Genomic DNA, 12,825 nt, shown 5'->3' with positions numbered 1-12,825 from the left:
AGTAGTGTCTGCGTTTAGGTGCCACAACCCCAGAATGCCCCAGCTCTATTGTCAGTTCAGATTTTAAACATTTTTCCTTCTTTTCTCATCTCTTCCAGAGATTTCCTGTGTCAGTTCAACACAGAACTCCTCCTGCAGCCCTTTCCTACCCTGAACCCCCCATCTGTGGGCAGTGAGTCCTGCAGAGCTGCAGCTTCTGCAGGAGCACCCTGCAGGCTCTTTCAGCCCTCCCTGGCTCATCCTGGGGCTCCCCCAGCCCCTCCCCAGCTCATCCTGGGGCTTCCCCATCCGAGGGTCCTGGGGCTCCCCCAGCCCCTGCCCAGCTCAGGGGTCCTGGGGCTCCCCCAGCCCCTGCCCAGTTGGGGGGTCCTGGGCAGGCTTTACCTTCTGACAGCCTCTCCTTCCAGCCCTGAGCAGCCGAGGTGAAGAACTCGTTGTTGAGCGCGGAGCTGCTGAGCTTCATCAGCCCGTCAGGACCCACCTGGGGGGACAGAGCATGGTCACCTGCTGGCCACAGCCTGGCCACAGCCCTGGTCACCTGCTGGTCACAGCCTGGTCACAGCCTGGCCACAGCCCTGGTCACCTGCTGGTCACAGCCTGGTCACAACCTGGTCACAGCCCTGGTCACCTGCTGGTCACAGCCTGGTCACAGCCCTGGTCACCTGCTGGTCACAGCCTGGTCACCTGCTGGTCACAGCCTGGTCACAGCCCTGGTCACCTGCTGGTCACAGCCTGGCCACCTGCTGGTCACAGCCTGGCCACAGCCCTGGTCACCTGCTGGCCACAGCCTGGTCACAACCTGGTCACAGCCTTGGTCACCTGCTGGCTACAGCCTGGTCACCTGCTGGCCACATGATGGCCACTGCCCTGATCACAGCCCTGGCCAGCTCCTGACCACAGCCCCATGTCACCTGGTGGCCAGAGCTCATGCCACAGTCCTGGTCACCTGCTGGCCACTGCCCTGTCACCTCCTGGCCACAGCCCTGTCACCTGTTGTCCACCTGCTGGCCACAGCCCGGTCATCTGCTGACCAGAGCTCATGGCCACAGCCCTGGCCACTGCCCTGGTCACCTGCTGGCCACAGCCTGATGTCCCCTGCTGGCCACTGCCCTGGTCACCTGATGGTGACTGCCCTGGCCACAGCCCTGGCTACCTGGTGGCCACAGCCTGGTCACCTGCTGGCCACTGTCCTGGTGTGCTGGGCCATGGCTGGAGCAGGGGAGCAGCTTTAGTGTCCAGCTCTGTGGGGACCAGGATTTTGTCACACAGCTGGACAAAGCAGAGCCTCAGAGGGGCACACTGAAAACGTGCTGCTGTTTCAATGATTATTAGGTGACTATTATTATTATTATTATCATTATCATTATTATTATTATTTGACAGTGAGGTCACCCAAAGGTGGATTGGCTCTCCCTGCCCCTGTGCCCCTCTGCCCACAGGTACCACAAGGGGAACAGGATCTCCACCTGGCATCCCTCCCTGCCTGCCCCAGAGCCCTGCAGGGTGGGGCAGCCCAGGTGAGTTGTGTACCTGTGTGGGACAGCCCAGGTGAGTCCTGTACCTGGTGGGGCAGCCCAGGTGAGTTGTGTACCTGTGTGGGACAGCCCAGGTGAGTTCTGTACCTGTGTGGGACAGCCCAGGTGAGTCCTGTACCTGGTGGGGCAGCCCAGGTGAGTTGTGTACCTGTGTGGGACAGCCCAGGTGAGTTCTGTACCTGTGTGGGACAGCCCAGGTGAGTTGTGTACCTGTGTGGGACAGCCCAGGTGAGCGTGTACCTGTGTGGGACAGCCCAGGTGAGTCCTGTACCTGTGTGGGACAGCCCAGCCCAGGTGAGTCCTGCACCTGGAGCAGCCCAGGTGAGTTCTGTACCTGGTGGGGCAGCCCAGGTGAGTGTGTACCTGTGTGGGACAGCCCAGGTGAGTTGTGTACCTGTGTGGGACAGCCCAGGTGAGTGTGTACCTGTGTGGGACAGCCCAGGTGAGTGCTGTACCTTGGCACCCCAGCCCAGGTGAGTTGTGTACCTGTGTGGGACAGCCCAGGTGAGAGTGTACCTGCTGCAGCCCAGCCCAGGTGACCGTACCTGTCTGTCCACGTCGGGCAGCAGCAGCAGCAGGCGCTGCTGGCCCTCAGGAGGCAGCAGGCTGAAGGTGTGCTTGTTGATCAGGGCCCTCAGGTTGGTGTTCACCAGGATGGAGTCCGGCGTCTCCACGTCGATCTCGGCGCAGCGCGCTCGCTTCAGCTGCCCTGGGGAGCACAACACACCTGGTCAGCCTCACCTGGTGAGCACAACACACCTGGTCAGCCTCACCTGGTCAGCCTCACCTGCCCTGCCCTGCCCTGGGGGAGCACAACACACCTGGTCAGCCTCACCTGCCCCTGGGGGAGCACAACACACCTGGTCAGCCTCACCTGGTGAGCACAACACACCTGGTCAGCCTCACCTGGTCAGCCTGCCCTGCCCTGGGCGGGGCACAATACACCTGGTCAGCCTCACCTGCCCTGCTGAGCACAACACACCTGAGCAGCCTCACAAACGTAAGACAGAAAAACAAGGATGGGACTGCATGGGCTAAAGCTGGAATGGGACAATGAACTGCAAGGTGCAAATGGAGCAGAACTGATCACAGTGACAGAGCCCGTGCCTGGTTCTGCATTTTGGGGCCATTTTGGTTCATCTTGGGTTCATTTTGGGACCATTTTGGTTCATCTTGGGTTCATTTTGGGACCATTTTGGTTCATCTTGGGTGCAGCCCTGGCTGGGCCCTTGTGCTGCCCCAGGTGGATCCATGCAGGAGATGCTTTCAATAAATCCCTGTTTGATTCTTTAGCTCTGCCCAGCCTCTGCTCCAGCTCAGCCTGCACAAGGCATTACCCCAAACACAACCCCGTGAGGGTTTGGTGAATTTATGGATTGGTTCCCCACACAATTTCTCAGGAGCTGGAGGGAGCTGAGCTCCTGCCATGTCCCCTCCACGCTGTCCTGCTGTCCCCTGTCCCCATCATGCCCAGGACTGGGGTTGTTGTCACCTTCCCACGAGCACAAACCTGGCTCAGCAAGCTCTGGACTAAACCAGCCCAACCCTTCATCTAAATCTGAAAGTGATGGGCACATCCCAACCCTGGCAATGGGCACATCCCAACCCTGGCAATGGGCACATCCCAACCCTGGCAATGGGCACATCCCCACCCTGCCAGAGCTCCTGGACAGCCAGGGAACCCCAGAGTGGGATTGTTGGGATCACCTGGGCAGCTCCAGGAGCTGAACTCCATCACCCTTTGGGGTTGCTCCCCCTCAGGACATTCCATCCCTTTGTAAGAAAATCCCCAAATTCCCCAGGGTCAGTCCCACCCTTGTAAAATGTAACAGGAACCAGGAAGGTTGGGAGGGCTCAGAAAGCTCCAGGAAAGGGCTGGGAGCCAAACCCAGCATGGAGACCCAGGGAGGAATTTCTTTTCCATTTTTCATGTCCTTAGAGTGTGTAATTACATCAAAACCCCACAAATAATGCAGCTTCAACAGCTGGGAAGTCCCAGGAGAGGCCCAGCTGGGAAGGGCTGATCTGAGGATGGAATTGGGAATTATTTATCCCAATCCCAGCAGCCTGGCAGCCCCTCCCAGGGTCCCTCAGCAATGCAATGAGCTCACTCCACTCTGTTCTGCTGGTTTGGGATTTGCCCTGGCTCTGGAGCAGCCAAAGCCCTGGGGAAGCAGGAGAAGCAGGGGATGGAAGCAGGAGAAGAGCAGGGGATGGAAGCAGGAGAAGCAGGGAATGGAAGCAGGAGAAGCAGGGAATGGAAGCAGGGAATGGAAGCAGGGGATGGAAGCAGGGATTGGAAGCAGGAGAAGCAGGGGATCCATCTCTTACTTGCATGGAGCCTGTCAGATCTGGGGAAGGGCTTCTTGGGCAGCCCTGGCAGGGAGTTCTCCAGCTTCACCGAGGGCGAGGAGCTGCACGTGGAGTTTGGGGGGCTGCTGGAATGTCCATCTGTCTGCTTCCCTTCCCAACCTGCCAGAGAGGGACACATGGAACAGGGACATGCACAGGGGAACCCTAAAGGAGCATCATCCTGAGGGGATGGAGCTCCCAGAGCCACCCCTGCAGCCCCAGCAGCCCCAGCACAGCCATTCCTGAGCTCCTGCAGGGGATGGAGCTCCCAGAGCCACCCCTGCAGCCCCAGCAGCTCCAGCACAGCCATTCCTGAGCTCCTGGAGTGCTCCTGCCCAGCAGCTGAGTGCAGGAGATCCACTGGAGCCACCAGGATATCCCAAACCAAAGGCATGGACAGGCACATCCCACATTTCCCAGTTAATTCCAGTTCATTTCCCATCTCATCTGACCCAGCCATGGTCCCATTCACACTTCCAGGGCTAACAGAGCTCCTGGCAGGGAAATCTCTCCAAACCTGCCCTGTCCTTGCTGAACTTCACCCCTGCCCTGCAGCTTTTGTCCTTGCCCACCCTGGGAAACTCCTCCTCCTCTTCCCAGGGCTCAGTTTCCCATCCTGGTTCCTCTCCCTCCCTTCTCTCCCTTACACAAACTATTCCAGCTCTGAATAACCCCCTGAAATTGTACAAGTTGTTCTCTCCTTCCATCAGTTTGAATAGTGACACTGGGAATTGTCCTGCCTTGGAATGGGGACACTGGGAATTGCTTTGGCTTGAAATGGGGACATTGGAAAGTGCCCCTGGCTTGGAGAGAGACTGGCACAAGCTGGATGTGTGCCCACAGCCCAGCTGCCTGCAGGGAATGGGCTGGAATGCTGAGCCCTGCCAGGGATTGTCTGGCACACTGAGCCTGCCCCAAGCCAGGGAATTCCAGAGGTGCCAGGGAATTCCAGAGGTGCCAGGGAATTCCAAAGGTTCCAGGGAATCTGGCAGGTGCCAGGGAATTGGGCAGGTGCCAGGGAATTCCAGAGGTGCCAGGGAATTCCACAGGTGCCAGAGAATTGCAGATGTGCCAGGGAACTCCAGAGGTGCCAGGGAATTGGGCAGGTGCCAGGGAATTCCAGCAGGTGCCAGGGAATTCCACAGGTGCCAGGGAATTGGGCAGGTGCCAGGGAATTCCAGAGGTGCCAGGGAATTCCAAAGGTTCCAGGGAATCTGGCAGGTGCCAGGGAATTGGGCAGGTGCCAGGGAATTCCAGCAGGTGCCAGGGAATTCCACAGGTGCCAGAGAATTGCAGATGTGCCAGGGAACTCCAGAGGTGCCAGGGAATTGGGCAAGTGCCAGGAAATTCCAGCAAGTGCCAGGGAATTCCACAGGTGCCAGGGAATTCCACAGGTGCCAGGGAATTGCAGAGGTACCAGGGAATTGGGCAGGTGCCAGGGAATTCAGCTACTCTGGAAAGAAATCAGGGAAAGCTGTCTGGAATAGGTACCAAGAATTTGGGACACCATGGCAAACCTGGTGCTGGCAGGGAGCCCCTGACCTCACTGCTCCCTGACACCACCAATTCTGGAAACCCCTCAGGGATCTTCCAGGTGGGGACAGGACATGGGACCCACCCCGAAGGATGAGGAGCAACTTCAGAAAACATCAAATCCAGGAGAAATCCCAGAACATAAACACCAGGAGAAACTCCCAAATATAAATAGCAGGAGAACCTCCAAATATAAACACCAGGAGAAACTCCCAAATCTAAACACCAGGAGAAATCCCAGAACAGAAACATTGGGAGAACTCCCAGAACAAAACAGAAATAGAGAGAACCCAAAATAGAAATAACCAGGAGAAACTCCCAAACACAAACACCAGGAGAAACTCCCAACTATAAATAACAGGAGAAATCCACAAATATAAACACTGGGAGAAATCTCCAAACATAAATAGCAGGAGAACCCCAAATATAAATACTAGGAGAAACTCCCAAACAGAACCCCCAGGAGAAATCCCAGAACAGAACCACCAGGAGGAGAAGGCCCCTGCACAGGGAAGAGGTGACTGGGAAAGTCCCTGAGCACTGGGAGCAGCTTGGAACCAGGGAAAGGCACAGCCAGAGACATCCCAGAGACAGCCAAGGTACCTCCAAAATCCAGCCAAGACCATCCAAGATCCATCCAAGATGATCGTTCAAGATCCAGCCAAGACCCATCCAAGATCCATTCAAGATCATCCAAGATCCATTCAAAATCCATCCAAGATGCATCCAAGGTCTGTCCTTACAGTCACAGCTATACATGATCCATCCAAGGCCCTTCCCAAATCCAGCCAAGACCCATCCAAGATGCCTCCAAAATCCATTCAAGATCTATTCAACATCCATTCAAGATCTATCCAAGATCCATACAAAATCCCCATTCAAGATCATCCAAGATCCATTCAAAATCCATCCAAGACCCTTCCTAAATCCAGACAAGATCCCTCCAAAATCCATCCAAGATCATCCAAGATTCATCCAAGATCATCATTCAAGACCCATTCAAGATCATCCAAGATCCATCCAAAATTGATCCAAGATCCAGCCAAAATCCATTCAAGATCCATCTAAGATCATCCAAGATCCATTCAAGATGCATCCAAATCCATCCAAATCCATCCAAGATCATCCAATATCCATTCAAGATCCATCCGAGGTCTGTCCCCACAGTCAGAGCTATCCAAGATCCATCCAAGACCCTTCCCAAATCCAGCCAAGATCCATCCAAAATGCATCCAAGATCCATTCAAAAACCATCCAAGATGATCATTCAAGATCATCCAAGATCATTCAAGATCCAGCCAAGATCCATCCAAGATAATTCAAGATCATCCAAGATCCAGTCAAGATCCATCCAAGACGCTTCCCAAATCCAGCCAAGATCCCTCCAAAATCCATTCAAGATCCCTCCAAAATCCATTCAAGATCCCTCCAAAATCCATCCAACGTCTGTCCTTACAGTCACAGCTATCCAAGACCATCCAAGACCCTTCCCAAATCCAGCCAAGATCCAAAATCCATCCAAGATCCAGCCAAGATCCATCCAAGATCTATTCAAGATCCATCAAAAATCCATCCAAGATCCATCCAGGGCCCTTCCTAAATCCAGCCAAGACCATCCAAGACCCCTCCTAAATCCAGCCAAGATCCATCCAAGATCATCCAAGATCCCTCCAAGATCCATCCCAGGTCTTTCCCTACCCGGTGCCTCCCTCACAGCCCCAAGCCCTGGGGCAGCAGCTGGAGGCTCCAGAGCCCAGAGGAAGGTGCAGAAAGGAGCAGTTGCCCCTGCACCCCCCTGGCAGTGCCCAGAGGAAGGTGCAGAAAGGAGCATTTTCTCCTCCACACCCCCTGGCAGTGCCCACACGTACCTGACCTCCCGGGGGTGGCCTTGGCCTTGAGCAGGACGTGCTGGCCGGAGGGCAGGGCCATGCCCGGCCCCATGCCCGGCCCCATGCCCGCCCGGCACTGCTGCTGCTGCTGCTGCTGCTTCTGCTGCTGCTGCTTCAGGGCCTGCAGGGACACACGGGGCACACAGAGGGTCAGCCACCCCACAGGGGGCACACAGAGGGTCAGACACCCCACAGGGGACACACAGAGGGTCAGACACCCCACAGGGGACACACAGAGGGTCAGACACCACACAGGGGACACACAGAGGGTCAGACACCACACAGGGGACACACAGAGGCATCAGATACCACACAGGGGACACACAGAGGGATCAGATACCACACAGGGGGCACACAGAGGGTCAGACACCACACAGGGGGCACACAGAGGGTCAGACACCCCACAGGGGACACACAGAGGCATCAGATACCACACAGGGGACACACAGAGGGATCAGCCAACCCACAGGGGACACACAGAGGGTCAGCCAACCCACAGGGGACACACAGAGGGTCAGCCACCCCACAGGGGACACACAGAGGCATCAGATACCACACAGGGGACACACAGAGGGATCAGCCACTCCATAGAGCACAGGGCATGGGGATCAGGGATCAGCCACCCCACAGGGCACAGGGCATGGGGATCAGGGATCAGCCACCCCACAGGTATCAGGGATCAGCCACTCCACAGGGCACAGGGATCAGCCACCCCACAGCCTGTGGGGCACAGCAGTGGGCACACAGCACAGGGCCTGCCCGCCCTGCCAGGGAACAATTTTTGCAACGTTGTCATTTTTGAGATTTTTTTTTAATATTTTTAGATTTTTGAGATTTGAGATTTCCCAGTTTTGAGATTGAGATGCCAGATAAAGCATTTCATTCCTCAGGATCCTGGGGCCATGAGCAGTGCAGCTGGGGGAACACCTGTGAACCCCACCCTGGGGGAATAATTCAGCTGGAATTCCCCATCATGGAATTCCTGCCTTCCTTCCTCCTCCTGTCCATGGAATTCCTGCCTTCCTCCTCCTGTCCATGGAATTCCTGCCCTCCTTCCTCTTCCTCCCTCTCCAGACTCTCTGTCCCTGGAATTCCTGCTCTCCTTCCTCCTCCTGTCCATGGAATACCTGCCGTCTTTCCCTTCTCTTTTTCCAGACTTTCTGTCCATCGAATTCTTGCCCTCCTTCCTTTTGTTCCAGACTCTCTATCCATGGAATTCCTGTCTTCCTTCCTCCTCCTCCAGACTCTCTGTCCATGGAATTCCTGCTCTCCTTCTTTCTCCTGTCCATGGAATTCCTGCTCTCCATCCTTCTCCTGCCCATGGAATTCCTGCTCTTCTTCCTCTTTTTCCAGACTCTCTGTCCATGGAATTCCTGCCCTCCTTCCCTCCCCTGCCCATGTAATTCCTGCCCTCCTTCCTTCTCCAGAATCCATAGAATTCCTGCCCTCCTTCCTCCTCCTCCAGAGTCCACGGAATTCCTGCCCTCCTCCTTCTCCTGTCCATGGAATTCCTGCTCTCCTTTCTCCTCCTGTCCATGGAATTCCTGCCCTCCTCCTTCTCCTGTCCATGGAATTCCTGCCCTCCTGCCCTCCATGTGGACGTGCAGCCCCCATGGAATTCCCTGGGAGGGAATTTTTGCCCCCAGAGGATGAATTCACTGCATTTTCCCCCAAAGACTGGATTTACCATCCCCATTTCCCAGGAAGCAAGGGGATCTCACCCCAGAATTGGGGAAAAGAAACCACATTTTACACCCTCTCTCTACAACTATATTTTCAAAATTATTATTTAAATGTGTTGTTTTTGGGGAAATTGTAATTTTAGGGAAAAAGGAGCAGAAGAGCACAGGGTTCCCAGTGGAAGGGACTCCATCCCTGCAGGGAAACTGAGGCACTGACCTGCTTGAGGGCCTTCTTGCTGTGCTTCTGGGAGGAGGAGAGGCCCTTGGCCGGGATGGACGGGGACGGGCAGCCGGGCTGCGGGGAGCCCGCGGGGGGCAGGCGCGACGGCACTGCGGGGGAAATAAAAATAAAAATTAAAAATATAAATACAAACATAGGCAGGAACTCAACCTCCAGCTTGCGTTTCCCAAATACTGAATAATAAAAATAAATATAAAATAAATATAAAATAAATATAAGTATAATTATAATATTATAAATATAATATAAATATAATCATACCTATAAATATAAATATAACAATAAATACCAAATGTAAATAAATTATAAGTTGTAAATAAAATATATAAAATTAAATGTAAATATAAAATATGTAAATATAGATATAAATATAATTATAAATATAATAAAAAATATAACACAATAAATATAACATTATAAATGCAAATACAAATGTAAATGTATATATAGATATAAAAGCTATAAGTATAAATATAAATAGAAATAAGTAGTAAATGTAAATAAAATACTCTATAAGTAAATACAAATATATAAACACACTATATAAATGTAAATATAGCTGTAAATATAAACACATCAATATAAATATGAAATATAAAAATAATATAAACATAGCTATAAATAGAAATATTGATGTGTTTATATGGGAGAGGTTTTACAGCAATTTTGCGAGAGAAGTTTGATAAGAGGATCCATGTTTACTGAAAGAATTCCATACCAAGGTCATTGTTGTAGAAAACAAGAAAGGAGAGAAGGATAAATAAGAGAAACCTGCAATTCTCTGTTCCAATGAGCACTGGCTCTTCTGACCAATCAGTGAAGTATAAAACCAGGTTTGTAAGAGTGTATAAAAACCATTGCATGCTGTAATAAAAACAGCTTGAAGCCTTCTGCAAATGGAGTGTGCTGCTCTGTATTGCCCCATCTCAACTAGGACAGTGTCAGGTCCTGCTCTGACTCTGGCAGAGTTCTTTTGTATGACTGCATTTTTCATTTTATTTTTATTTTCTTCCCTCATAAAGAACTCCTATTCCTATTGCCACATCTTTGCTTGAGAGCAAGTTTAAGCAATTATAATAATTAAGCAAATTATAAGTAAATTATAATGATTTAATTATTATAATTTGCTTATAATTTATAATAATCATCATAATTTTACAATAATTAATAAAATTACAAATAATTGTATGGTTTTATAATAAATATATTTTATAACATTATAATAATTTTGATATAATAAAATATAATTATTTATTAATTATATTTACTAATATTATTGATAATTATTAATAATAATTATATGCAAATTATAATAATTTAATAGCTATAATTTGCTTAATATTTATAATAATTATAATAATTTTATAATAATTCATAAAAGTATAAATAATTGTATAAATATTATAATATATAATTGATAACATTATAATAATTTTATTATAATAAAAAATGATTTATTAAAGAGATTTTGATAATATTATTAATAATTATTAATAATAATTATAAGCAAATTATAAGCAAATTATAATAATTTAATAACTATAATTTGCTTATAATTTATAATGATTATAACAATTTTATAATAATCTATAAAATTATAAATATAAGTTTATACATTTTATAATAACATATAATGTATAGCATTATAATAATTTTAATACAAAATATAATAATTTTAATAAAATACAATATAATAATTTATTAATGATATTTTAATAATATTATTATTTAGTAGTAGTAGCAGAAAATTATAAGCAAATTATAATAATTCAGAGGGAGGGGGTTTACATTCTTCATTTCAGGAGAGGCTCCTGCCTTCTTTAGCAGACACCTGGCTTTCCAAACATGAACCCTCAGGTACCCGTTCCCTTCCCTGCCCACCTGCAGCTCAGCTGGGACCATTCTGAGGCCAGAGAAGGCTCTGTTCCCCCCAGAGCCCGGGTGAAACCCCCTCTCCCCAGAGAGAACTCACCTTTCCTTCTCTCCCCACACACAACTCACCTTTCCTTCTCTCCCCACACACAACTCACCTTTCCTTTTCCTCTCCCCACACAGAGCTCACCTTTCCTTCCCCTCTCCCCACACACAACTCACCTTTCCTTTTCCTCTCCCCACACACAACTCACCTTTCCTTCTCTCCCCACACACAACTCACCTTTCCTTTTCCTCTCCCCACACAGAGCTCACCTTTGCTTTTCCTCTCCCCACACAGAACTCACCTTTCCTTCTCTCCCCACACAGAACTCACCTTTCCTTCCCCTCTCCCCACACACAACTCACCTTTCCTTTTCCTCTCCCCACACAGAGCTCACCTTTGCTTTTCCTCTCCCCACACAGAACTCACCTTTCCTTCTCTCCCCACACACAACTCACCTTTCCTTTTCCACCTGCTCTTCCTCCTGTCCTTGGCGGCGCAGCCGTCGCTGCTGGAGCTGCTGTGCTCTGAGCTCTGCGAGTCTGAGTGGCCATCACTGCTCTCCTCCGAGCCCTCTGACAGCTCCTTCAGCCCATCTGGGATGTCCTTCTGCCAGGGGACACGACAGAGCCTCAGCAGGGTCACCCCAGTGACAGGGGCAAAACCCCAAAACCACAGGGGTTTGTTCACCAAATTCAGCCTTTTAATGCCCCACAGCTGCTCGGTGCTGGCCCCAAAGCTTTCTGTGGGTTCTGCAAACACTGAATGTAGGGGACACCTCCTGAACTCTGTCTCCACGCCCTGAACTCTGTCACCTCCCAAAATGCCCTTCCCAGATTCCCCTTCCCTGAGCACCAACCCCAGGACAAGGCATGGAGGGGTGGGAATAAATGGATCCCAGTGCCAGAGGGCAGGGATGGATGGGATGTTGGGAATGAGGAATTGTTCCCTGGCAGGGATGGATGGGATATTGGGAATTGGGAATTGTTCCCTGGCAGGGATGGATGGGATGTTGGGAATTGGGAATTGTTCCCTGGCAGGGATGGATGGGATGTTGGGAATGAGGAATTGTTCCCTGGTAGGAATGGATGGGATGTTGGGAATTGGGAATTGTTCCCTGGTAGGGATGGATGGGATATTGGGAATGAGGAATTGTTCCCTGGTAGGGATGGATGGGATGTTGGGAATTGGGAATTGTTCCCTGGTAGGGATGGATGGGATATTGGGAATGAGGAATTGTTCCCTGGCAAGGCTGGATGGGATATTGGGAATGAGGAATTGTTCCCTGGCAGGGATGGATGGGATATTGGGAATTGGGAATTGTTCCCTGGTAGGGATGGATGGGATATTGGGAATTGGGAATTGTTCCCTGGCAGGGATGGATGGGATATTGGGAATGAGGAATTGTTCCCTGACAGGGATGGATGGGATATTGGGAATTGGGAATTGTTCCCTGGTAGGAATGGATGGGATATTGGGAATTGGGAATTGTTCCCTGGCAGGGATGGATGGGATATTGGGAATGAGGAATTGTTCCCTGGCAGGGATGGATGGGATATTGGGAATGAGGAATTGTTCCCTGGCAGGGATGGATGGGATATTGGGAATTGGGAATTGTTCCCTGGCAGGGATGGATGGGATGTTGGGAATTGGGAATTGTTCCCTGGCAGGGATGGAT

The 12,825-nt window shown here is 50.5% G+C and overlaps 1 protein-coding gene across 1 annotated transcript in view; it reads right to left on the bottom strand.

Annotated features, from left to right (window-relative positions):
• Positions 1 to 12,825, bottom strand: part of ASXL2 (ASXL transcriptional regulator 2) — a 50,447-nt gene that overhangs the window by 6,214 nt on the left and 31,408 nt on the right. Inside the window, exons 4-9 of the mRNA XM_058801894.1 lie at positions 11,606 to 11,756; positions 9,209 to 9,321; positions 7,289 to 7,430; positions 3,867 to 4,007; positions 2,081 to 2,244; positions 385 to 481 (exon numbers count right to left, since the gene is read on the bottom strand). Coding sequence (XP_058657877.1) covers positions 385 to 481; positions 2,081 to 2,244; positions 3,867 to 4,007; positions 7,289 to 7,430; positions 9,209 to 9,321; positions 11,606 to 11,756 — 808 coding nt within the window. The remainder of the gene's footprint in view (positions 1 to 384; positions 482 to 2,080; positions 2,245 to 3,866; positions 4,008 to 7,288; positions 7,431 to 9,208; positions 9,322 to 11,605; positions 11,757 to 12,825) is intronic.

This window comes from Ammospiza caudacuta, chromosome 3 (assembly GCF_027887145.1).
Source record: "Ammospiza caudacuta isolate bAmmCau1 chromosome 3, bAmmCau1.pri, whole genome shotgun sequence".
NCBI lineage: Eukaryota > Metazoa > Chordata > Aves > Passeriformes > Passerellidae > Ammospiza > Ammospiza caudacuta.
The sequence above is the reverse complement of the archived record's forward strand: the minus strand, read 5'-3'. Positions and strand labels throughout refer to the sequence as shown.